Here is a 27,324-nt window from a genome sequence, read left to right as displayed (position 1 = left end):
GGGGAGTTGGACAGGGCACGTGTGCTGGTCATTTGAGTCCCAGGCTCCAGAGCCACTTTTCTCTTTCCATTTGGGGCCAGCCAGGCAGGTATCTGGATTGCTACAGAAGCCTGTGGTCATGGTTAAGATTTACTAAACCTGATCTATGCTGGCTAGTTTTATGTCAACTTGCCACAAGCTAGAGTCATTTGGGAAGAAGAAATCTCAACTGAGAAAATATTCCCACCAGATTGGCCTATGGACAAGCTTGTGGTGCATTGACGTAATTGATGATTGACAGGGAAGACCCAGCTTTCTATAGGCAGTGTCACCTCTGGGCTGGTGGTCATGAGTACCATGAAGTGTTCATCATGGCCTCTGCATCAGTTTCCATCTCTAGGCTTCCTGCTTTGAGGTCCTGCCTCCATGTCCCTAGATGAGGGACTACAAGATGTAAGATGAAATAAACCCTATCATCTCCTAGGTGCTTTTGGTCATTGTGTTTTATTACAGCAAGAGAAAAGTAACCAAGGCACCACCTATGGATTTAACACAAGCCTTGGGCCTTCTATTTTTCACCCACACTGGTGGTTTTTAAATGTGTAATGTCCCCCATAGGCTAAACACTAGGTCCCCAGCTGGTGGTATTCTCTTAGAAGGTTGTAGGAAGTAGGTCATTGGAGGTCAGGCCTTGAGGGTTTATAGCTAGATCCATTTCCTGTCTGTTCTCTTCCTGCCTAGGGTTGCAATTTAGTCACCTCATGCTCCCAATACCCTCCCTGCCACAAGGCACAGTAACTCCCCAGACTGTAAGCCAAAACAAACTCTCCCTCATCAACTTACCTCTTGTCAGTTACTTGATCACAGTGGTAACAAAGTAACAAAGTAACAAAGTAACAAAGTAACAAAGGTACGCTGAGAAAGGACAATCATAGACTATCCATCTGGTTTACTCAGAGTATTTTCAAGAGAGGTCTGGAGGTAGGCTTTTTTCCCCCAAGTCACCTTTGGGGACCTTAGCTAGGGGGTCAATTCTCCTACCTGTGAGGCAGAAGCATCCAGTTTTTCAAAGTGCCGAAGGTCCAGGGGCATGGATTTCAAACTGGATCGGTCCCAGGGGTAGGCTATTAACACAGGAAAACCAGGTCAGTATGGGGGGGGGGTCCCTGAGGAGGGTGGTGAGCTCAATAATAGTCACTTGGAGGGCCCATGGCTCTTTAACCTTTCTTCCACAGACACATTCATTCCAAGAGCCGTGTCTCCTAGAAATGTTTCTTTGGGCAAAATGGTCTGGGAATTGTGACTACCCCTATATTGAAGATCCATAGGGAACTTGAGAGTATTTTGAAGACCTTGGAGAATCAGCACTAAAAACCTTGGTTAACACAATTGTGTCCAGACAATTACAGAAGGAATGATGTAATTCACCTCCCCACTCCTGGTAATTAGTTTTAGTTTTTAAACTTTCTGTAAGAAGTATCTAAGCAGTGTTACTGGCCCCTGGTATTCTTAATCAGGGAGGGCCCATGGTCAAGTGCTTGGTGTAAGGTATCTTAAGGCATGCTGGGTATAAGAAAGCCTGTCAGAGCTGGCCACCTGGGTCCCATAGGAGGCTCCCAGTAGGAAATCCAGACTTTGAGTCAGTCCACAGGGATAGAAAAAGAAAGAGAGAAAATAGGATGCTGATACTGGTTTAAGGGCTAGTGTCTATCTAGGTTTTCCCACTGGATACAGGAGCACCCCAGTCAGGGCTGGGAGGCAGATCTGGGACTCAGGAGGTGACATCATCCTGGCTCATATTTACCCACAGAGTTGGAGCTGGGATATCTTAACACAGATATAACCATCTAGTGTGGTCCAAAGGCAGCCATACATCGGTCACCCCCACCAGAAGGGGAATAACTGGCCAGCTCCTGCTGAGTGCCTCACGGTTCAGAGTGCCCTCAGCCTGCCTCCCATCACTGTCAGATAAGAGCACCGGAGTGACAAGTGGGTATCAGGTGGGCCTTCACACCACACAGGCTTCTAACTCAGTTTAGCCCTTCCTTGCCTTCCTGTTTAGAAGAATGGCGTTTCTAAAATGGTGTTAAAAATCTCTATTTTATTAGTTCCTCCTTTCCTGGTTCCATTTTTACAATATTTGATATTTTATATTCAAAATACCCATGATGATTCATGCCTCATTAAATCTACCTTCCGAGAAGATTATATAAGAATCAAATTGGAGAATATGATTTTATAGGAAGATACTTAAAATACCAGGAGCATTAATTAACTTATTCTGATTTTAAGGCCAAATAAAATAGGCAGGTGTGCCCAGAGCCACAGATAGCATCTGGCCTACCAAGGGGGGAAACTGAGGCTTAGAGAAGACACATGAGAGGAAAACGCAGTGTTCCAATCCAGAACATCTAACCTGCTACCCACCTTAGAAACATTTGACACTCCATTTTATTTATATTTTTGCATTTTTTGTCACAGTGGGGATTGAACCTTGCACATGGTGGGTAAGCATTCTGTCATTGAGCTATACTCTAAGTGTAAGTTTTACTTTTTTTTTTTTTTTTTTTAAGATAGGGTCTCCAGTTCAAGCTGTTTTTCTCTCTATATATAGCAGAGGGTGAAAATTCTGGTCTTCCTGCTTCCACCTCCTGAGTGCCAGAATTACAGAAGTATGCCAGCATATCCAGTTGATCTGGTTCTGAGGACTGAACCCCGAGCATCATGTCTGCTTAGGTAGGCACACTATCAACTGAGCTACATTTCCAGCTCCAAATTAACATCCTTCTGCATCCTGAGTCCACCATAGTCTCCTGTAGTAGACTGTTTTGTAATCAGAAGGGGTTAATCTTTAGCACACCGATGACATAAGAATTTTCCCTCTTCACCTGTGTCTTTGGCAGACACTACTAGTCAATCACGACACTCTTTCTCCCAGATCCACAGATGGTCTCAGACTCCCGCTGTCCCACTAAGCCAGTACCAATTGGCTGGAGACTGGACCGTGAGGCCAACTCACTGCTTTCTCAAGAGGCCCCAGAGAAGGCCTGGGACTCACCATGGGCATCTTTCCCTCCGGGTTGCCGGGGTCTCATGTTTCCATTTTTATCACCTTGTAAACCTGTAATATCCCAAAGGTCAGAGATACCTCAGGAGGAACAGAAAGCAAGCACTGACAATTCTCTAAGTAGCAGCCTGGCTGCTCTCCCTGTTTATGCTTGCCCTCATAGACTTCCTGCTCCCATCCCCACCCACCATGCACTGTGGCTAAACCTTCCATGAGGCCTTCTGGGCCAGAGGAGAAACTGGAAACAGGGAACGCACAACAGGAAAGAGATCTATGGTCTTTGAACTGAGTCAGAACATGTTGTGATCTCAAGGCTTTATACCCTGCAGCAGGCCCACATGGAGATGTGGTTCACCCCTCCTCTGCATTCTGCCATCTTGGATCAAGGCCACAGATGCTATAAGTACAAACAGGTTTCTTCTAGTATTTTCTGTGCCTCAGTCTTTTGACCTGTCTTCGCCTCGTGTTTTCCAAGTCAGCAAAATAAGGCTCAGAAAGGAGAAATGACTGTCCAAGAAAGTTACCTGGCCAAGAGATAAAGACCCAGGTCCAGCTCCAAAGCCTCTGGCTCTAGCTATAATACAGGGCAGTTGTCAGTATATGTAGGCAGTTTAATGCCTTCCCAAGACAAGAACCGAGTATGGCTAAGAATGATAATAGAGGCACAAAAGGGAATGTTTATAGAACTTGGGGCCCAGAAAGTCATGCAGCCCTTGGAGTAGGTGGCCCTATGCTGTGAATAGTGACCAATGAGAGAGTCCCTGAGAAAAAAAGCAAAGGAGTTTTTGCTGCTTGTTCCAAGCCAGGTCAGGAAGATGTGGTGTCTAATGAACCCATTTGAAACTGTGGGTGGGCTCACCAAGGCAGCTGGTTTATGCCCCCAGAGCCACTTCAGGTTGTAAATATAGGAACTGAAAGCTGAGAAGGTATTTTCCATTCCCAGAAATAGGCTCTGGTTTTTCCTTGGAACTCTTTTTTCCTCCTCCTCCATCTTCAGACGGAGTGACAGGGTTCCGAGTAGCTAGTGTTTACTGGGAATTAAGGACAACCCTATGAGGGTGTTGTACTTCATTTTCTCCTTTTCTATATGGAAAAAAGAATCTAAAAGAAGGTGAAGTGAAAGCACACTGTGGAGCCCAGAGCCACATGACACTGCCTTTCTGGGGACCTGACTGCTGGAGGCTGCAAGAGTAGCCTTAGAGGGTTTTACATCATTGAGAGGACATGGCGGGAGGGGACTTGAGCCTCCTCTGCCTCTATCCTCATGAGACCCCCATCAGCCAAGAGGCAGGCCAGGGTGAAGATGGAGCAGGGACAGAGAGTCATTGCAGTCAGGATCCTGCCTGCCTGCATATACTGACAACTGCCACATATTATAGCTAAGATTGGAAACTTCAGAGTTGGACCTGGGTCTTTATCTTTCGGTGAATACCAGCATCTGCATAAAGGTCACAAAGCTGAGGCACGGGAAGTACTTGGCTCTGTGCATGCCATGAATCCTGGCAGCCCACAGATGGCATCTTAAAACGCAGGTAGCGACAGTCTGGTGAGAGAATGCACTATGAGTTATGTGCACCATCACCTGGACCTCATTACAGAGACATAAGAACAGCGGCGTCTGAGTGTTGTACTTGACTGTGAAATGCTCTCATAGACTTATGTGTGTGGACACTCGGTCCCTGGATAGTAATGCTGGTTTGGAGGGATGTACAACCTTTAGGAGGTGAAGCCTCTCTGGAGGAAATGGGTAACTGGTGGGCAGTTCTTAAGTCACTGAAGCTGAGTTCTACTTCCTGCTTGAGTTCTAATTCCTGCTTGTTTCCTGCTTCCTGTTTGATCATCACATGAGGCAGTGATGAGTCCGGCTGCACACTCCTGCCATTATGAAACTTCCTGCTGCCAAACTTTCTCTGTCCTGGTATACTGTATCTCCCCAAACCATGAGCCAAAATAAATCTTTCCTCCCTCAAGTTGATTCTCATCAGGTGGTGGCAGCAATGAGAATAGGAACTAACACAACGGGCGTGTGTAGAACAGTAGAGTTTCTGCCTTCTCCCAGCTTGGATGCTCAAGCCCCTCTTTGCTTTTCTCAGAAGATGTCCAGGCTGGAATCTGGCTCACCCACCTGCCCTTGCCTGCCCTCTATCTGAGCAGCCCTGCACATGTACTTACGTTTAGCCAAAGAGAACTTCTTAAGCAGCTGGGGCATGGCGTCTTGGGGGTGGATTTCCACCGTCAGCTGAGTACCTGCAAAGGAGTGATGTTCTTAGCCAAATGCTGCCAGGAAGGGCACTCCATCTCATGACAGATGTTCAAATGGCAGAACATGCTTCATTTTAGAGCTTTCTGTTGAATATGCAGATAATTCACACTTTCCAGACTAACCCAAACAACAAACACAAGCACACTCTCTGCCCTATCCAACACAGCCACCAGCCTGACTAGTAATGCATGGGGAAACCTACCTGCAGACCCTGGAAAGTCAGTGACAGAAAAGAACAGGGTTGGGGGTGGCCAGGACCAGGCTGCGAGACAAGTCTACCCTTCTCCTTCCCGCTCTGGCAACACCTCAGTCAAAGGCATCCCAACCCAGAGGTACAGAATGAATGTAAAAGAGTACTCAAGAAAAAAAAATCAATTTCTACTTGAAGGGTGAGCATCCCTTATTGTCTCAGGGAGTTGGGACATTCTCTGCTATGTTTTTCTTTATTCTATATTTTCCTGATTCAGTTCAAAAGCAACTATGTGAGTAGCAGTGAGGTTAGTAGCCAGGCATACGTGGCATGTGTAATTCTCCCTCCCTTTCTTCCTCCCTCCTTCTCTCCTTCTCTCCCTCCTTCCCTTCCTTCTTCCCTCCTTTCATCCCCTCCTTCCTTCCAACCTCTCTTCCTTCCTCCCCTTCCCTCCACCCCTCTCTTTCCCTTCTTCCCTTCCTCCAACCTCTCTTCCTCCCTTTTCCCTCCCTTCATTCCTCCTTTGCTTTAACCTCTTTCCCTCCCTTCATCCCTCTCTTTCCCTCTCTCCTTCCTTCCCTTCATCCCTACCTCTTTCCCTTTCTCCTTCCCTCCCTCCTTCTCTCCCTCTCTCTCTCTATCATCTCTCTTGCTGATTGATTCTACACGGGTTATAAAAGGTACCCTACAGAGTGAAAAGACCAGAGCTCCAGCTTTTTTGGCCAGAGAAACAGGAAGTATGTGATAAAGTGTAATTCCCTAAAGTTACAAATAAGTTTCCATGGTCACCTCTCAGCTGCACACCACAGGTCTCTCCCCATGCACTATATACCACAGTCTAAATACCAAACTCTGGGGGAAGAACAATGTCCTCATTTTGAACTGGTCACTTCATGGTGCATGCAAGCAGATAGGCCCCACAAAGGCAACCACTCAGAACTACTCAGCAGAGTACCTGGGAAGATCTCAGTTTGAGAAGAAAAGATACCAACCATGACAACCCACATTTAACCCAAAGACTATAAAATGGCACATTAGCCGTGCTCCAAAACTAAAGGCCAACCATTTTGAAATAAATCAAAAGATACAGAACTCAGGAAAGAAACAGAAGATGGACAGAACCAAGTGAAGATTTTAACACTGAAACAAAAGATGAGCTACAACATTCTCCATGACAAAAGGAAAAGCCTGAGAACAGCAGCCAGGGTCCAATCTGGACAATGGAAAAAGCCAACAATGCTTCAGAGATCATAGGACCATATTTAGAAATCCACTGTTCATATCTCTCGTAAGAAAATCATGTGGGCAGAAAAGTAGCCGAAGAAATAACAAACTACTCAAATTTGAGAAAAGACATACATGTAGGGACTCAGGTTTAGTGTGTTCCAAACATGATAAATAGCAGAAGACCAAGTCCAGACATGACGTAATCACATCACTGAGATACAATGTCCCTGAAAACCCTAGGATATGTGACACGTTATGTATCCGGTTGCTACATATTTCTCATCAGAAATTGGGTAGAAAAGATGTAGAATCTTTAAAAAATTCTGAAAGGAATTAACTGTCTCTGTCCAATAAAAATTCCACATGAGAATAAAATAAAAACATTTCTTAGGTACATCGAGACCAAGACAATTTGCTCAATAACACATCCACTCGGCAAAGGAAAACACCAGAGATAGAGAAATATAATAGTGAAGAAATCTTATCAAGAAGATGTGACAATGTCAAATATGTAGTCACCTGAACATAAAGATTTAAAACATCTGAACTAAAACCCACAGAATTATAAAGAGGAATGGACAAATATACATTATAGTCAGAGACACCAGCTCTCTTCTCTCAGAGACTGGAAGGATTAATTAAAAAAAAAAAAAAAAAAAACCAACCCAGCAACTGTGGAGAAGTATCAAATGTCACCATCAGCTGGCGTGGCTTCTGTGGTGCTGTAGAGAGTGTCACTCAGTCCTGGAAGGTAGTGGAACATACATTCATGTCACATGTTCAGAGTATTCACTGTGCCTTGCACTGTGCCTTGGATATTCTGCACTCCCCAAGTGCTTTGCTATTATCACTGATGATGGGAACATCAGAATAAAGAAGACATCTTCCACACTTTTCCAATCAGTTCCTGTGGGTGAATTCTTAAACACTGATGGAAGGGAATGAAGATTTTGTAAGGCTTTTGTAATACTGGCCAACTTTCCCACACATCCATCCATTGGCTTTTGATTCCACCAACAGGGTTGGGGTGGAGATTGCCTTCTTCGCTCATTCTTGCCCTGGTTGATTGCCCACACTTCACCTTCTTCCTAACAAGGGGTATTTTCTTTCACCCCTTGGATGTAGGCAGACCTCACGAGTTAGTACGGCTGATTAGCATGGGGTAGGAGCCGTGTTATTATTCAAGGTCTGAGTATCGCCCCAGAGAGACTTAGCGATGCTTGCTTGCACTCTTGGCATCCCTGCCACAGTATGTGCTGTGTGTGCACCAGACTATGGGTGAGAGACCACAGGGCACAGAGCAGGGCTGCTCAGGTGAGGCTATCTGAAACCGTCTGGTCTCCAGCCAGCCCACCAGCTGACAGCCAGCACTAGCTCAGCCAAGAACCGAGATCAGCCGGGTATGGCGTGGACAGTGATCGTCCAGCAGACCTGCAGGCTTGGAAGCTCCCGATGCCACTAGCAGCTGAGTCCTGTGGTGGTGGATAACACAAACATGCCTGCTAAGCTCACTGGCACCTGCTCCCATAAATCCTTTAAATTTTTATTAATGAAGGGCACCTCATTGTTTTATGTATTTAAAAATTTTTAGTGTAGTTTCTTTATATTTTATTTGCTATTTAATTTTTTGTGTTGACTATCATCATCATCACCATCATCATTATAATATACATTGATTTATTATGTTTCCCTTGATGGTTTGGTAAGAAAGAGTTCCTTTTTTATTAATCCTTTGTTAAAATAGACTGCAATTATTTTCTTTTGGAAAAACATTATTGATTTTCTTATATGCTTTTAAAACTTGTTCTGCACGCTAACGAGACCAGAGATAGAATATGTTCTCCCCAGACCAAAAAGACTTAACATACATTTTAGATATTTAGTGAACTAATCAATTAGTTAGCATGTATGGGGGTATATGTGTATTGTGTGTGGGGTTCACGCATAAGGTGACCTCTATAACTCTCTGCCTATATCTTTGAGGCAGGGTCTCTCCCTGAACCCGAGGCTTGTGTTTCAGCTAGGCTGGAAGCCAGCAAGTCCCAAGAGCCTCCAGTCTCTGCCAGCCTCTGAGCTGGGTTAAAGACATTTGAGAGGCTGTCTGCCCTGTCACGTGGTGCTGAGATCCGAACTCTAGTCCTTATGATTATGGAGGAAACGCTCTTAACCTTTGAGCCATCTCTTTAGTCCAACATTCACCTGTAAAGTATAGAATCTAGCACACTCACTGCCAGTGAGACCAGCTTTGCAATGCTGGGATGAAGATGCCGAGGATTTCAGAACTCAGGGAGTGAGTCCTTTCTTGTCAGAAGATCGGGCTCTGCTTTCATTCACAGCATATTCCCTTTGTGGCCCTGGTTCACTTGGCCTCTTCACTTTCTTGTGCAACTCTTTCTGAGGTGATTACCGAAGTGGTGTGTGGCCACAAGATGCTTTGCAAAAGGCAAAGTGCGAGAGGTTCCCCCAGATGCTTTCACTACTGTGGGTTACAACCCACAATGCTTTCAGCCCCCGCAGCAAAGGAGTCTGTCTGACCCAGTGCAGCTGTTGTTTGGAGACTGCTGGGCTGAACTGACCGTAGCCTTACAGGAGCCTCAACGGTGAACAGGGCGTGAGCCTAGGGCCCAACAGAGAGCCTCTCCATCACACTGCTCCTAACATAGATACATCATGATGCACTCCTCCAACCATGTTTCTTGTGAAGACTGATGGGGCTGAGAAACAAACCATTCTTGTGGCTTTTCTGGGACTAACGGGGAGGTGGCCTCATGTTTAGGGGTCCTGCCATCCACCGGCTCCTCCTGATGTCATTTGGATCCCCTCTCCTCCCTGCAGTTTTTCACTCTATTTTTCTTGCCCAGGACTGGGCTGTCCCTAGGCTGTGCTGCTGTTTTATTCTGAACTCAGTTAAACTCTCACCCTGATTCTGGAGTTTTGCGTTCCTCCAGAGACTGAGGAGACCATCTGAGAGACTTCTCTGTCCCCAAGGAATGGCCTGAGGTCATCACACTGTGTCAAGATGGTCAGCATTCACTAGAGAGGCAGACAGTGCACCAGCCTCACTTTTAGATCAAATAAAACTGAGGTTTTAATAAATATAATAACCTGACCTAGCTCTCATCACGAAGAGTCTCAGGCAAAATTCAAGTCAGAGCTAAATCCCAAGCAGCTGCCAATCACACCGACCTTGATAGTCAAGGATAAGAGACTTTTCCTGGGACTTTGGGCATCCTGGCTGGCCTCCCTCACAGTCCCCTTCCCCAGAAATTCATTTGCTAAATAAGACCTCTGAAACTGCAGCCTTGGCCGTTTAGTAAAAGCACTTTAGGGATTATTTCTTGCTACCCCTATGAAGTGGCTTTCAGGCTGGACCTCTTCTAAACCCTGCTGACTCTCCTTCCTTTCTTTCTCAAAAGCAGAGATGCATACAGGGTCCTGAGTCTATGTGGGTACTGTTCTAGGCTGGCCTTCTACCCAGTCAGATGACATCCTCCACACGGCACCTCTCCCAATGGCTCTAAAGTTTCAATTGGTATTTGTCTAACAGCTCAATTTACTCAGAATACCTAATGTGGGCACGACAAGTGGGTTTTGTGTTGTTCATTAACTCTGACTGATTGGAAGTGGCTGCCAGGAGCATTGATCAATTAACAAATACTGCCAGGCAAGCATGTGTGCATAGGTGTGTATGCATGCATGGGGGTGAGGGTGGGGGAGACAGGTGTGCATGTGGAGGAGTCCCAGGATTTATACAAGCTACTCAGCACCATTGACTTAAAAGAGTCTCTGTATATGCTGAGCCACTTACAGCCTGGACATACTTTTCTGTAACACGTAGAGTCGAAAAAAATCTTACTGAAACATTTGTCATCTTAAAAGCACTCTCAAATGAACCATGCCTGGCTAGATCTTAACAGATGCGTGCTCTATGCTTCCAGGATGTAGTAGCCGGGAAGCAGTCAGCTCCAAAAGCTGGGGACAAGCATGATGGGTGTCATTTCAGAACTGACTCCTTAGCCACAACCTTGAGGGTTGGAAGTCACCATGCCTCTTAGTGATCTCTCTCCTGTCACCCAAATCACAAGCCTTCTGTAGATCCATCTTCCAAGGCCCCTGTGCACCACGAGGTGCTTTTTTTTCCACCTGCTGTATAAAATCTACCACAGAACAAGTTGCTGAGGGGGAGGGGAAGCTGAATCATTTTGAACAACAAGCTCCACCTGGAGCCTTGGACTTCTTGCTGGTGCGGGCAGGAAGTTTGTACTCAAATCAGCTCTGTTAGATAGGTCCCTGTTCTGTATGGAGAAGTGTGGTACAGAAGTTAAACCCACTTGGCTTTGAGTGGTACAAAGACATGTTCAACTCTGGGATATGACTCGTTCTTTTACTTGCATAACTTCAGGCAAGCTGCTTAGATGCCCCTATGCCTCAGTTTCTCCATTTTTTTCATTCATAAGGCTGAGGGAATGTGGCTGAGGGAGATGAGAAGCCATGAAAGGCGCTTAGTGTGATGTGTGGCACACACCTCGTGTTCTGCCTCTGATTCATGCTATGATTGGACCTCCCAAGAAAGCCGTGCTGGAGCTGATAGGGTCCCAGAACAGAGCCAGAGGAGTTCCAGGCTTGCTAATGAGTAGGAACTCAGCACACAGTGGCGATGTCCTCACTGTTTCCTGAATGCCAGGTTTCCACAGAGTGATGTCCAATTCTTCCCCTTTCTCCCCCAGTCTGCATCTGTTGTGTCTACCCCTGGCTTATGCTTCAATCCTTGTCTCCACCCTCTCTCCTTCTAGCCCAGATCCACAACATGGGAAACCCTCCTGCCATTGGGCATGATACTACCTCCAGGGGAGTCCTCTTTCTTCTAATAACCCCCCTTCTGTTCTGTTCATTTCCCCAATATTAGAGGAATCGTGTCTAAAGCCATCTGATGTCTGCTAATTATATTCTGAGCAGAAGCCAGCACACTGAAGGCAACCCATACATAGGACCGTAAGTCCTGCCCCAAGTCCTCTCTGCCTCGACTCCTGCTTCTTACTCAGCTCATGTCCCCTTTTCCCTTGGCCACAGACACAGACTTTCCACACCCACCAGATGCCTGCCTGCCTGAGAGTGCCTTCACATCATGGCTCCCAGCTAAAATCTCTCCCCAGATGCCCTTGTGTCTGTCCCACCCCCTCTTTTTTTTTTTTTTAAACAGAAACTCTGTCTCAGTTGCTGCTCACCTGTTCTTATCCAGGGGCGGGGGATGCTAGAGATCAGACTAAAAAGCCTCCTGCATGCTAGCCAAACCACTCAGCTACACCTCTTCTATTCTGTTTACAGTGGGCCCTTATCATGAGCTGAATAATGAATTTTCAGCTTACCCATGCAGAATCTCTGACTGTGAGGGAGATTTCACAGATGGCACCTTACCTATGAATCTCAGAGTGATTATTATTCTGGGCTATCTGGTTGGTCCTTAAATGTGACCAATATAACTTTATAACTGGGAGACTGAGAGAGAGCTGCCTACCTAAAAGGGGAGAAGGCCATGTGATAATAGGAGCAGTCACTGGAATGACACAGCCATAAAGCCAAGGAATGTTGGCAGCCTGTAGGAGCAAAAGGAGGTAAGGAATGGATTCCCTCCCAAGGCTTCAAAGGCTACAGCCTGCTGACACCTGCCTTTTACCCAGCAAAGCTGACTCGAACTTCTCAGTCCCAGAAGCTTAAGGCAAAAATTTTCTTGCTGCTTCTAGCCAATGAGCTATAGGAAACTCATTTACAACCCCTTCCCCCCCACCACCCCTCCTGCCTTAATTTCCCCTTCAGTCTTTCCTTCTCGATAGGATTCAGCTCCACACACAGGAACCTCAGTTGTGTTCCCCATGTTGAGAGAATGGCAGCCCATTCATGATCTTTCTACATCCTTGAGTATCTCCGATGCGATGCTTGTGCAGCCAAGTCAGTGTCAGAGAAGTAGCCTGGCCTGCATTGGTTCTTGTGCTCCAGGAAGGAGCACACCCATGCCCCTTGGGTGCTGTGGCATAGTTTTCTTGTGTATTATGGCATCAGCAATGGCAGCCAACTCTCTAGGTTGAGCCCGAGAACCGCAGGCATCTGATGAAGAGCCATGGGAGATGCTGGAGTCCTTTAAATAGACTCTCCCCCAGCCATAGTGGAAACCTCAACTCTACCTCGTGGTAATCTCAGATCTAAACAACTGCAGAATCAGCCTGGCCAGCAGAGAGTGCCCTTGCCTGCCATTTCCAAGTACCCAGAGCACTTCTGGGAAAATGAGGGCCCTCAAGGAAGGACCAGGTTGAAGCTAGGCACTAAGTGAGATGTTTCATCAAGACCAGCTTCAAGAGAGGTCAAGAAACCTTTGTGACTCAGGATGTGGGAGGACTTGGATACTGTGAGCCAGCAGGACATCAATTTCCAGGGAGCCACAGAAGCCCAGCCATGTGAAGGTTAACAACTGAGACCTTGCTGGGGTAGGAGGCAAGATACCAGAGACCTGGCCCTGACCCTTGCTGGATAGCTGTCTCAAGCCTTGGTCTCCTTATCTGTAAAGCAGTGAGACTATCACCTAGTCAGGGTTGCTTTGATACTTGAGTGTGTATCAGGGTTGGCCGAGTCCCATGCGCATGCTTTGCACTCAGTGTTAGCTGGAGCACTGACAATATCAATAATGGTGAGACTCCAGAATCCAAGGACTTCGTTCCTTGACTGGAGGGGAAGGGCAGATGTGGACCATGCAGTTTCTCAGTTCTTCCTCTGGGATGCCGAGAGATGGAAGGATGCTCTAATCTTCATAGACCACAGAGGAGGTGTTCCCTGCAGCCTGATCTCCGTATCCTGGGCTCGTACACGTTTGCAGCAGAGCCAGGCACACAGCCCCAGGAGAGATGGTGGTTAGCGATTTGTCTCTTACCTTGGTTGTCATAGGAAGTGATGACCCGAGGCTGCTGAAGGCACTGCTTCTCTGGCAAGTTTCCTATTTAAGGAAGACAAAGAAGATGACAAGTGACCACAGTGACAACAGTACAACGTTCCCTGGAAGGGGGACCGAGGGAGCTGAGTGCACCTGAGATAACTGTGTGCTGGTCGGGGCTGAGCATATCAACTGCCATGGTGTGCACACCTCTGGACTAGCATAGCCTTATTCATGGGAGTCCACAAGTGCCTACCCCTCTGTCTCCCAGTGGAAGCCTATCCAGACTGGGATTCTTTCTACTGGTCTATGGAACCACCGCTCTGGACTTTTTGCTATACTTTCCAAAGTATTTTCTCACACACAGACGTCTGACTGATCATCACACCTTTCAGGGGAATGGACTGGGAGGTTCCAACATGGTACTTGAACTCTTAAGTTTCCAAAACCCTAGCTCAGTTTTCTTTCCTCCCTCTGAGGAGCACAAGGACAGTAACCTGCCTCTGATTCTAGCCCTGAAGACGGGAAGATACTCAGTTTGGTTTAGTTTCACCAATATTACAGGGCACACAACATGTTTGAGTTCTCTGCACCCACTGGTGGTATTTACATGCGCTTATAGCCCAGAGGGGGTCGTGATGCTGAAGAGAGATGCCTAGTTCTTGCTACAGGCCACCACTGTCTTCTCCGACCTTCCTAGGCATGAATTCAGTTCTGCTTTAGGGCTGTTCTGTGGCTGGGGACCATCCTTACTGAGTCAGCCCCTGTACCATGTCTTCATGGATATAGGACGAGTCTGAGGAAGAGCTGTGATTATGGCAGAAGGAGATTCTCATACTACAATTTCCCTTACAATTCATCATCTCCCTGTGACCTAGAGCGAGCCTCACTTTAGAGGAAACAGTGGTTCAGCCTGGGAACTAGCACATCTCTAGGACTGGAGTCTACAACAGTGGAGCCAACCACATAAGCAACTCTACGCTTCCCATGCCTTCTCCTAGCAGAAGCTGGTCAAGGTAGGTGAGGCACTCAGCTGGGTTAGACTTGGGATCCACCCAGCAGAGGTTTGTCTTGGAGAAGCTGCACATTTCTAGCCTTTTCCTACGAAAGGGTTGAGTCAGGCCCCCAGGACTTCCAGAACATGGTTGGCTAGCCAAGGCCAGATGCATTGCCATTGTGTGCCAACGTGGGGTGATGTGGCATGCTGGGCTGGAGCTCCAGGTCACTCGGGTGAGGACAGGAAGGCTGCCTTCTGTGGGCATGGCTGGCTGTACGTCCATGAGGAAACAGGAGATGGGAAGGGAATCCTCAAGGAGGATGATTGGCTGGCATGTCTCCTGGGAGGTATTTATAGCCAGGGCTGCACAAGTGGTTTCTCTCTAGCTGTAGGGCACCAGACACCGTGCTGCTAGGCAGACTTCAGCCAGGACCAAGGAGAGCAGCCAATCACAGCAGGGGAAGCCCGTTGCTGGGTGAGCTTTGGGAGAGGGGTGGCTCAGCCCAAACACCTGCTGCTTCCAAAAGTTTGGAGTGTTTCAGGCTCCCCACCCTTTCTCTTGCCAACACCCAAGCCCAAGGAGTGTACAGAGTAGCAACAAGAGAACAAATGTGCCCTTTTGGATCAACACCACACTCAGTCCCATTTGTGCACACTCTGTCAGCACATGCCATCGGGCCACTTCCTTCTGAGATGAAATTTCTCCAACTGCCGGGGCTGGACAGCCTGTTGGTTAGCAGGACTGGGTGACTTGGGTACCAACAAGGCACATACGTGATGAAATCAGCTGCAATGCTAGTGTCCTGGATCTTGGCATCAAAAACCATGGAAAGCAGCTATTATATTTCCCCATAAGTGCATGTCATTTAAAAAGTAGACGAAGTCTTATATTAAAACTACATATATTGGCAAGATGGCAGAACCATCATGTTTCCTGGATTTAGGGTTTCTGCAGACATTCTCTGCAGTCAGATTTATACTAAATCTTCAAACATTAGATTTTTTTTCAAGGACTATTTAAATCACCTTCTGTGAACAAGAGCCTCGGAGGTTTTTTTTTTTTTTTTTTTTTTTTTTTTTTTTTTTTTTTTTTTATCATCTTGAGAGTTACTGTATTGCATTCTGTTTCGTGAAGTTTTTCACTAATCTCCCATCCAACCTTGAAGACACTCAAAGTAGAACAACTCCAGTGTTTTCTGAGAGGCCTTTGATGCTTGACAGATGGCTCACACAAGGCAAAGAGACGAGCAACATAAAGGATGTTCCCTTTTTATTCACAGTGTCTCACTTGGCTCACTCACCTGCTCACACACGAACCCAGCACACATGCACGCACACACTCTCTGAGTGGCCATTCCTATGGCTGGAGTTCCTGGAGTTTTGTTCTTAGGCTTCTTATTGGCCCAGAGTACTGCTTTGCTAGCTATGATGTCAACCTTTGCCACCCCAAGTGAGTCAGAATTTCCCTATAGCTCAGCCCCCATTAAGGAGGCTTTATATGGATCCACTAGCCAGGACACAGGAGGATGACTTCCTTAATGGGTGTGTATGCATCTTGAAGATGGCTCCTTCCCATGAACAATGTAAGGGACACAGGGAAATGGCAATCATTTGAACACACAGCCCTACAAGGACAGGGTTCTTGGCTTCCTTGTTAACTGTTTAATCTCTAACACTTAAACTTTTGCCTGGTGAAAAGTAAACGCTAAACAGAGCTGTTGAAGGGATAAACATAGATAAAACTAGTTTTCCTGGTGTGCTTTTCCTCTTTGCCACTGTCTGAAGGCTGGTGAAGCCAGAGTTACTCACTCTACCTTGGTGGGTGCTCTCGTGCACGCTGAGACATTTGAGTCCACGGTTCACATGGATGGGGTCTGATGGAACTCCTTAACAACGTTCTAGGACTGGAGGATGGATTCCTAGTAGAATTCTGTGTTCCCGTTGTGCATGCTGGTGCTGCTGTTTCCCCTTGGAAGCTGGACTAATCAATCTCTGAGGCAAACAAAACCAAACCACTATATACGGCCCATCTCTTGTGTTCCAGAAAGGTTCTGGGCCATCAGAAAAGAGCACTGTCTGGAACCAGAAAGAGGAGGCTTTGGAAATGAACTTCTAGCTGTATTTCCAGAGTTCAGGTCAGTAGGGACTATAGAATCTTTGACTGGCTGTGCCCAGGCCTCAAGTAATACTGATTTAAGACAGGCCACTATCCTAGTCTGTCCAGAGAAAAACAAAATGACAACAACAACAACAACAACAACAACAACAACAACAACAACAACACCCAAACACATTTTAGAGCTGTATAGTCTTTGTGATATCAGCAGCCCTGCCTCTGGTGGGAACACACAACCCTCAATACCATAAGTGAAGCCAAATTCTCTTCTATAGCTCAGCCAGAAAACAAATGGGTGCCAGAGTTCACGACATCGTTCCCCATTTGCAGCTTTCAGAAAGGCAGGAGTCCCGACAGCTTTCCGGCTCACAGAGGCCTGGAGGCCTGGCTGAGCCACAGGCAGCCATGTTTGATTACAGATCAGCTGTTAGGGCCAGTTTCCCAATGAGCACAGCTAGACTCTTCCATTCATTTGTCAGGGTTTTGAATCACAGAGACAAAATAGAAAACAGAAGGAAAAGAGATTTACCCTGAAAGCCGTTTTCTTCCAACTCTTGCCACTTCCGGATTCCGTTTCTGACACCTTGGAATCCTGTGAGAGAAGGGTTGGGTGTGAGACTCTGTGGAGGGAACCCTAGGGTGAGAGCCATGCACCACTTTCCCACTTACAGACCCATCTGTGCTAAACAAGGCTGGTGGGAACCAGATCTTTCAGGATCTGAGATAGGCTGCCCTTGAATGAGACACATTTGAGGCAGCAATGTATCCCTTAAATAAAAAAAATATTTTTGAAAATGGTAGATTTTAGTGATAACGGGATTGGCTATCAGGATTTTCCAGAAGGAACTCTTGCTATACAGATGCCCAATACTCATTCCCATATCACCAACATGTAAGTATGAAAGTATTATTTTTCTGAGAGTTTTCTATCTGCTTTGCCCACCCATTTCTGTGTGCAGGAAGCATGGACAAAGACTGCCTGTTTCTATGCCAGTAGAGAGTGACAGTTGCCTACTTTCCCAGCATCCCTTGCAGCTAGTGTATGGGCCTGTGTAGGTCTCAGCATGGCCCATCAGATGCACCTGTGTTTCAATCTGGTGATGATGTAATGCAGAAGGGAAGGGAAGCTCTCTCCCTGGCAGTGGCTGGAAGTGGTAGTTGAGAGATTGAGTCCCTGGCACAGAACTGATGTATGCCCAGGGAAGTGGGAGCAGACGTGTCACCACAAGACCTGCTCTGTGGCACACTTTATAGCAGTGTTGCCAGGAAGCTCAGTCTCAGGTTTGGCGCTCTAACCTTTCACCTGCCCAGAAGCCCCCAAATCTTCCTCAAATCCCCCTCCCCTGATCTTTTCTGCAAAGTCTGTTGTTCTCCATAGTCCTCTGTGGGAAGTGCTGTTCTATGTAAATAACTGGGAACATGGTGGATTCCTAGAGAAAAGAAGAGAGACTAGGCCAGCCGTGCATCCTAAATCTCCGGTGACTTTCCATGCCTTAGTGTCTTGTCCCTCTGACTCCTCTCTGGTGCAAGGCCACAGTGTCTGCCTCGTGACAACAATTGAGCTTTAGTTTTCTCTGATGGGTATAGGGGGTTAAGGCCTTCCTCTAGCTGCTTCTTAGGTAGGAAACTGGCTTGCAGGTGACAGGAAGAAACTGTGATTTGGATGATTTTGGGTTCTTGTGCATTTGTGTGAGATGTCAAAACAAGTTGTTTGACTTAGTGCTTTTCTCCCTCAGGCTGTGTCCTAAAGTGTGGCCACACAGGTTGGTACGGCCTGGGGCTTCCGTGGCGGCAGACCTTGGAGACTCTACACTATTCTTCTTTTCCACTTTGGTGCAGAAGAGGGGGACACAGCTCTCTCGACTGCCTAGCATCTTTAAGAAACCTTCGCTGGGAAAATGTTTATGGAAAAATACCAGTGCCTTTCAAGTAGGGGTGCTTTAACCCCAAGTCAGGGCCAAAGCATGTATGCCCTTCTGGAGTCATGGCATTTTGGGTAGGTTTTGGGTATCTTGAGGGCAGTTTGATATCCAACACTCGAGGGCTTTTCTCTTTATCTTCTTTGGTGTCAGAAGCAAAGAGGTGGGGACTACCGGACTGATTTGGAACTGGGCCTCTCTACACTCGGGGAGCGGTCTTCTGGATTGTATTACATGCGACAGGCGCCATTTCATTCCCATCAAGAAGCAGAGAGGACATTTTCTTTCTCCTTCAAAGACCCTGAGAGGGTCTAATCCCTTCTCCCAGAAGTAGCACGGGAACTACAGAATCTATTAACCTAGGGAACTACAGAATCTATTAACCTAAACGGCTCCCGTCCCCACACTCCCTCCTAAACTCTAATTGCGATGATGAACACTCAGTTCTCCAGTCTTTCCCCAACTGCCTCTCTTCCAGCTCCCCAAGAGCTGCATCACAATTCCAGCGCATGTGACTGGGGGGTCAAGGTTGACTATAGAACCGCTGTCCTAGCACGGCAGGTTGGGCGGGCTGTGGGTGCCTCATGTGCACAGAGGCTCTGGGGGACAGATACAGCAAAAGGAGGGGGTCCTAAGGAATGCGGGAGCTGGAGAGAGAGTGGGAGGCAGCAGTCATCTTTCTCTGTGTGGCGGTCAGGCATCTCTGCTAAAGAAGTGGTGCGGGGTTAGACCCTTAAGTCAGCCCCAGAAGCCTCCTCCAAGACCAGCGCCAGGAGGCCCTTACATTTTTCAGGGATTTCCTGAGCTTCCATTTGGCACCCTTTATACTCTCAAGTTGTGTATGTACGGAGAACAGAGGCAGATCCTGCCCTCCGCAATCACCCTATAAGCAATCACTTGCCAGTTTTCGTTTTCCTACGTCTGCAGAGCGAGCGAGTAAAATTGAAGCTAAATTCAAGTATGGTCAGGAGACTTCAAACTCAACTCCACCACACCCCAGCCCAGGTTCCCTTCACCCAGTCAGTCCTTATATCTGTGGGAGGCTGAAAGAGAGGCTTAAGAAAGGGGAAACTGAGGCTCTAAGTTATCTCAAAGTCTGACTCAATACAAGGATCCTCTGGAGCCCCTGGTGCCCTATGGTGAGCTGCATGCTGCCTGGGGACTAGGCCTCTGCTACACGTGATCAGCCTGCAGCCCTGGCTTCTTTCTGAAGAGCATTTTTCTACGTGTTTTGCACCCTCCAGAGAATAGCGGGAGAAAACAGGCCTGAGGCAACCAGTGCGCTGTGCGTTGCCAAGGAACGCAGGTGCTGTGGCGCCCGGGCACAAGCAGCGGTCCGGGAGAGGGTTGGATTGGCCTCGTTGGGGAGGGGTGGGGTGCTGCTTAGGCGTCCCACCGGCGGGCGGACCCCAGGGCTTGGTGGCCGAGGTGCTCAGGGATCCTGAGGACCCGGGCCAGGCGGATGTTACCTCCTCGGTTTTGCAGCAGCGCGCCTGGGTCCGCCTGCGGGTCCAAGTGCGTGGCTTGCGCCGCGCGCCGCTTCTCGGAGTGCACGATGAGCAGCATGTCGATGGCCACGGCGTTGCTGTCCTTCTTCAGCTCCATGGTGCCGCCTCCCTCCAGGCCCGCGCGCAGCGGCTGCTCGCGAGGCTGCCTAGGCTGCAAATGGCCCCGTGCGCGCCGCTGCCTGGCGCGGGAGAGGGCGAGGGCGCGGGAGAGGGCGCTGCCCCGCCGCCAGGTCCGCCGGGCGCAGTTTCGCTGACTCTGCCAAATTCACCATTAGGACCCGCCCGGGAGGGCGCTACCCTCCTGAAGTGCCTCTAAGTCACCTTTGAAAGGAAATCCCCGGGCCCGGCCCTGAACTGCACCCAGGATGCACTTTGTAGGGCTTATGACCCTTCCTCCCCGTGCAACGGAAGTGCAGGTATTGGACTCCAGCAAAATTTTCTCTGTGGCTGGGCTGGGTGCTGCCTCGTTGCCACCATCTATCTCCTAAGGGAAGTCACTGGCCAATCCTGAAACCTCACATCAGAGCTGGTTTAGTTTTGGAAAAGAAAGGCAAGGAGAAAGTTGAATTGCAGGGTGTGCAGATGTTGGTCACATCTTTAGCCTTGACTTCTTTGTTTCCATGGGTGGCTTTGAAAGTTGTTAGTTCTTTTCATAGATTGAGGCGTTATGATGAAGACCCCAACTCTCATTGATGACTGTTTCAGACCTTGGTTCATATCTACTGGGCATCAAGCTAAAACAATCTTATTTTTTCCTGAGATGGAGGTCTTAAAAGTCTCCATTCCTTCAGGAAGGCTAGCTATTGCCTGAGGGGAAGAGAGGAAGGGGAGGGAGGAATGGAGTGAGAGAGAGGGAGAGGGAAAGAGAGAGAGAGAGAGAGAGAGAGAGAGAGAGAGAGAGAGAGAGAGAGAGAGAGAGAGAGAGAGAGAGAGAACTGGGAGCTGCCGGCTGCTGTCAGGGAGCTGGACCTGAGAGCCCCTTCTATTTTTAGCCAGGCCTGTTCTGCCCAGCCAACAGCTACAGGGCATTTGGCTGTAGGTCTAAGGACTGTTTACATGGCTTCTGCTTGGGAGCCTTTGGTACTATGGTTCAACCAGGTGGGAGACAATTCTCTAATTTGTGTTTACACAGGTAATAGATGCCACCTCTGCACGGAGGCCTTGCTCTGTGACTCCACCTTGGTAAACGGCTCCTGAGAGCTCTCCACCTTGTCCTTGAAACCGCCACGGTTACAAGCTGTGTTCCAGTTGCTGTGCCACCGCTTGTTGGCCATGTGACCTTGGACCATTTTCCTCCATTTTCTCAGCCTCGAGTCGTCACTGTGTCTTCTCTGGGTGTCTGTCTTGGCTTCTAACAATGTTGAACTGATGCTGCTAGACAGCTGAGTGTCTTGATGGACAGGGGAGACAGATGGTGGACAAGGCAGGCTTCACTCTGCTAAAGTGAGTCCTAGTCCCTGGCTATATGTGTGTCAACACACACACACACACACACACACACACACACACACACACACACTGGCTGAGAATGAAAAGACTAGAAAGACCTTCTGGGTCTTGAAGGTGGTTTAGGCAACAATGAGACCTGAAGACCATGAGGGTCTGCACTCACCCCCTTCACTCAGTGTGGCCTAAGTCAGTGGTTCTCAACCTGTGGGATGAGACCCTTTGGGTAAGGGAGTCAAAGGACCCTTTCACAGGGACTCACATATCAGATATCCTGCATATCAGATATTTACATTATAATCATACCAGTAGCAAAATTACATTTATGAAGTAGCAACAAAAGCAATTTTATGGTTGGGAGTCACCACAACAGAACTGTATTGAAGGGTCTTAGCATTAGGGAGGTTGAGAACTACTGGCCTAAGACCTTCAAGAGACAGTGTTATGGTTTGGATGTGCTTGCCTCCCATCCTTGTGGCTGTGAGTTTGAGATAGAGATGTCTTTGCTGTAGGAAGCCATCCTATGTATTGGAGGATACTTGGCAGCATCCTACTAGATTCCAGTAGTGCCTCCCTGCCAAGCGTGATGACCTAGACTATATCTAGATGTCAACAAATGTCTCCAGAACTGCACTGAGAATCTTGCTTTGGAGCAAACTCCTGAACTAGGGTCACCTTGACTCTTGACTCCTGATGCTGCCAGGCACTTGGACTTATCCTCCTCATGGTCCTTAGTGCCAAGACCCAGCTCCTGTGGCCTGCAAAGCTGCTCCCTGCCTGGAGCTTGGAGGAAAGACTGGGATGGTCTCTCTCTCTCTCTTTTTTTGCTTCCTGCTTAAATCCCATCCCTGGCCTGGCTTTACTCAGTTGTGAGCAGATGACCTGTTCACAGATAGAGAGAGGGGCCTCATAGGGAAGTGGAGGAGGCTGAGGACCTTAGGATGGATCAATCAGGGAGGGGAAGGGGTGAGCTGAAGAGAAGATTGGGGATACTGAGAGCCTTTAGGCAGAGTGTCTGTCTGCTCCATCTTCTCAAGGCCTGTCTCCACAAGAAAAAACAAACAAACAAACAAACAACTTCGATTCACACCTTGGATCAGCCTCATATGCACCTATGTTGCAGCCAAAACCATCTCTTAGCTTCAAATGCCCCTGACCTTTCTCTTTTAGACTTTCTTCTAAGAGGTAGCCCCTCCATCCTGATACCATGTTGCATAATGGAGTTCAAAGATCCTATCCTGACCTTACTAATGAATCTTTACTCTTAGGTCTGGCAAAATAGAGGTTACTTCCATTTTGGGGTAAATCCTTAATTATTTAAATTACACTGAACTAGAAATTTTAGAATTCAAATGACACAGAACAGTCAGAATTCACTATGCATTGTTTCCATATAGACAATGTTTCTGTAGAATGATGGACGACATGTGTGAGGGAGCTTTCACAAGGTTATGATGGGGCTGAAAACTCCTGCTGTCCTAGAGATATGGTCACCATTATAACAACCATGGCACCACACAGAACACACATGTTTTTGCTGATAAGCTGCAGGCAAACCTATTACCTGCCAGCAACCATAGAAATATATTTATGCAAAGTACATACTTGATAATAGTAAGTGACTATGTTACTCATTTGTGTATCTACACTATACTTTTCTTGTTAGAGTATACTCGTATTTATAAAAACATATTTGCAATAAAACAAATCTGACTTTGTTCGAAAATGCCACAATGCTATTTTCAATCTTACACGCTGATGTAAATACTTTTATGAAAAGCAAGAAATTCTTGCTACATTATTGTGTGTTTTGATTGTGTCATTTTCTCTGTGTTGACTCAACGTCCTGTTTATTTGTTTATCATGACCCAGACGAAATAGACTACTCAATATATGTGATTACATATCTGCATCTCCTTCGGCATGTGTCATGCATTTGCATATCTACTTATTGATATCATACAGAGGAAATAGGTAACAGGCTACGCCAAAGTTCTTAACTGGGCTGGGAGCCCGCAAATGTGTGAGTTGTAAAAAATACTTGGCAATAACAAGAGTTTCTAAATGTACAATGACCCAAAATTAACTCCAAATCAGTGTGTAATTAGTGTGAGTATTTCTGGTAGTGCTCACCTTAAATGCATTGTGGGACTTCACTGCAGCCTTGGTTCTGAACACACAACATGAGTGTTTAGCACTGTGCATGACATCACTCACGAGGCACCAACCTATGCTGCCCTGGATCTCATGGCTTAGATTCAAGACAATAGTCATGGTGGCATTAGACAATTGTACATTATGAATTGCGGCATTTCACTGTACCTACAGAATTCTCAGCACATATAGAAAGATTACAGTTTATTAATGGAAAATAAAAACTTTAAAAATATTTTCCTACTGTTATCCCGAAGGATATAAGTATCAAATTACTTTACCTTTCCAGTGTATTTTGTCAGAATATTTGATTTTAAAGATTGCTTCTCAAGTTGCTGACATGAGTTTTGTTTAAAAAAATGATTTGATGAATTTTGGTTTGGGCTTAGGATAAATTTTCCAACAATTTCCACAGTAACCTTAAATATTCATCTATTATTTGGTCTTTCCTGTTTAAGCAAAGCCATAACCTCAGCTTTGATGATTATAAAATCCAAACATTGGTTAACTCAAAACAAAAACAAAAACAAAAACAAAAACATCCCCCAAAAACAAAAAAACAAAAAACACTGAAGATTGCCTATTCAATACTCAGACACACTTTAACTCTTTATGTAAAAATAAATAACAGTCATGTTATCTGTATGCAAATTTACCTTCACCGTCAATAAATGGCAAAAGTTGTACATATAGCAATGAATGTAAGTGCTCGATTTGTATTATTTTATATCCTTATATATCTGTGATTGAATAAAACTTTTTTGGAGGGATGGAAAGAGGTCCCAAGAGGGAAGTGTTTCGAAGCCCTGTTGTGCCTGCTCCGGCTAGGCTTGTTAAATACACTGCGAGATGCTCACACACGGATGACATCACTTAATGTTTCTCAGACCACAGTGCTCTAGACAGTGCATGACTGTTGCTTTCTTGTCGCCATCCTCTTCCCAGTTGCGCGTGTGCCCAGCTGTCATGTCAGCCCCACAGCTTCCACTTGCTTGCAGGTGGGACTTGGTTGTCTGCAGAGTTCCAGGCTCTGAGCTGAGGCTTCTGGTTTGGAGCTGAAGTAGGGGGTGGGTGGGGAGGAACTTGCGTCTGGCTATAGATTCTCACATGAGAGGAGTGTTCCCCTGTGTCCTCACACTGCTGTTTGTCCTTAGAAAGAGGAGCTCTCTGGGGCTTCCAGTTTGAACCCTTTCCCTTCCCTTGGGTTTCCAAGAGGCAAAGTTCTGTCTTCCCCACAGAAGCAGACATCAGGGACCAGTGGGCACAGAGAAAGCTTTTAGCAGGGAACCCACAGGCACAGCATACTTGTCTCCATGGAGGTATTAGGGGAGGGCAACAGGAAGTAAAGGGGCACAGGGAAGGTGACCAGACCAGTTCTTCAGAGCAATGTGACCCCTCTGGATGAATGAGGTCATGGTGATCTTCCAGCAAACTCATGACCAGTACTGAAAATTCAGAAGACCAGGCAAGAGAGAAACTGTATCACCCAAACCCTGTCATTTAGGCATGACCACTTTAAAGTGTTCTGTTCACTAGCATTTCTTCTGCTATTGTTGATGCATATAATAAACTGAGTATGAGCCCCTTAACAATAACAGCAGGGTGGTGTTGCGTACAGGTTGGTGTCATGATTTTCCTTCTTTTGGCACGCACAGTGAACCTCCTCAGAACTAATTTAAAAGGCTGACCAGTGATTACAACTGGTTCCCCTTTGTCCAGCGTCAGGAGTTCAGCTTGTTTGATATTATCCTCTCCCCAGGGTGATGCCACGGGTAAATGTTTGTGTGCCTACACCTTTGGCCACATAAGCTGGTTATTTCCTTAGAATAGATTCCTGGAAGTGGGATCACTGACTCAAAAGGTTATGACTATTTTAAGGCTTGAGATATATACAATGTCAAATGACTTTCCAAAAAGATTGTGTCTACTCACAAACTCACTAGCCTTGTATGTCCACCTTCGGTCACCTGTCACCCTGATTGAATGCTGTCATTACATAAGCCCCTAGCATTAGAATAATTAATGCATGAGGCAGATTTTTAGTTGAACTTTTATTATCTTTGAGACTAAACTCTCTCTTCCTCTCTCTCTCATTCTCTCTCTCTCTCTCTCTGTGTGTGTGTGTGTGTGTGTGCAGGTACATGTGTGTGTACCCTTGCCTATGGACAAGCATGTGGAGATCAGAGAATAATCTTCTTTCTTTTTTCTTTCCCCCTTCCTGTCTCTTCAGTGTAGGGATTACAAATGTCAGCACCTTGCTTAGCTTTTTTACAAAGGTTCTGAGGATTGAACTTAGGTCTTCTGTTGCAAGGTTAGCAGTTTTATCAGTTGAGCCATCCGCTCAGTCCCCCACCCAACTTTACATGTGTGTGCTGTTGGCTTTCTAAGGCTCATAGTCTTCCTTCCTGTCTTCTACTGTAACGGCACAGACATTTAAACACTAACTGGAAGGAGGAACACTCTTCTATCTACACACGATTTCCCTTGTCTTCCTGTAAACTCTGGTAAAGTCCTCTCCAAACCTTGACCCCTTTCAGCACTTTGAGGACCAAGGTCATTGCCGTCTTTGCTCCTCAGCCCTCTGCTTTCCCTGTGCGCTTTGCCTATGGCTGCTGCACATAGGAGGTGCTCAATAAATGTTTGAGCCAAATTGGACAGAATGAGGGCTTCCAGCAAGCTGGTACTTCTGGCTTAGCTTGGAGAAACCACTGAGCCTCGCAGAGCAGTGGCTCCTTCCTCTGCATCGTTCTTGCAGACCTTCAGGGCCCAGAGGGGAGGAAGGTCAAGTGAGGACAAGTGTCTCTAAAGACACCTTCCTTGGCTGCTGGCAGAACATTCTGGAGCACAGATTTGGGGAGAGCTTCATTCAGAGAGCTGCTTAGTCCTGTTCACACACCCCCACCCCAGCTGCTGCCAAGAGCCAAAGCAGGAGTGGTTTTTTTTCACAATCTCTGTTCTCAGCCTTTCTGGTGTTTGCCTCCCCAGCCTGCCAGTCACCACTTTCTATTTCACCCTAACTTTCTGTGACCCCTTAATTAGTTTCCTGTATTTTTTTCTTGTCTGTCCATAGCTCATTAAAGTCACGTCTTGTCGCACACACTCGTGGGCAAATGTTGGAGGCACTCTGGTTCAACCCTCAAGTACTTCGACTATAGGAGTCCTGCTCCGTGACAATCTTAGCTTCTTCTGGGGATGGAGATGATGAAAATCAATTTGTCTCTCACCACCATTTCCAAAATAGCTTGGTCAGTGCCAAGAGACATATCCAGTAGCACATGAAAGCCTGAGAAGAGATCACCTCTTCGGCCCTGCCAAGCATGCATCACCGGCTTATTGACATGTTCCTGGCATGTCCCTGGCATGTTCCTTGTGAGTAAGAGACCTCATCCACCCCTTGTTCATCCTTCAGTGCCAGTTCTGGGTTAGAGCTCACACCTTGTGTTCTTCTTTCCGTGGATTCATCCCAATTGTCTCACAACAGCTAGAGGTTGGACTGATGGATTTGTGTCCATTTTATTGGACACAAAAAATAGTGAAGG

The 27,324-nt window shown here is 46.8% G+C and overlaps 1 protein-coding gene and 1 long non-coding RNA gene across 2 annotated transcripts in view; one reads left to right on the top strand and one right to left on the bottom strand.

The window, feature by feature from the left end:
* The window catches only part of Ky (kyphoscoliosis peptidase), a 35,381-nt gene extending 15,020 nt beyond the window's left edge, over positions 1 to 20,361 (bottom strand). The window contains exons 1-6 of the mRNA XM_034525051.2: positions 20,147 to 20,361; positions 17,288 to 17,350; positions 13,646 to 13,708; positions 5,219 to 5,293; positions 3,038 to 3,100; positions 1,021 to 1,103 (exon numbers count right to left, since the gene is read on the bottom strand). Of these exons, the coding sequence (XP_034380942.1) occupies positions 1,021 to 1,103; positions 3,038 to 3,100; positions 5,219 to 5,293; positions 13,646 to 13,708; positions 17,288 to 17,350; positions 20,147 to 20,282 (483 nt within the window). The 5' untranslated portion in view covers positions 20,283 to 20,361. The remainder of the gene's footprint in view (positions 1 to 1,020; positions 1,104 to 3,037; positions 3,101 to 5,218; positions 5,294 to 13,645; positions 13,709 to 17,287; positions 17,351 to 20,146) is intronic.
* A 107-nt stretch (positions 20,362 to 20,468) lies between these two features.
* LOC143435322 (uncharacterized) lies at positions 20,469 to 24,485 on the top strand. Its single transcript, XR_013105517.1, has 2 exons — positions 20,469 to 20,601; positions 21,318 to 24,485. It is a non-coding gene; the product is annotated as an uncharacterized LOC143435322 (long non-coding RNA).
* Positions 24,486 to 27,324: the final 2,839 nt, after the last annotated feature.

This window comes from Arvicanthis niloticus, chromosome 21 (assembly GCF_011762505.2).
Source record: "Arvicanthis niloticus isolate mArvNil1 chromosome 21, mArvNil1.pat.X, whole genome shotgun sequence".
NCBI lineage: Eukaryota > Metazoa > Chordata > Mammalia > Rodentia > Muridae > Arvicanthis > Arvicanthis niloticus.
The sequence above is the reverse complement of the archived record's forward strand: the minus strand, read 5'-3'. Positions and strand labels throughout refer to the sequence as shown.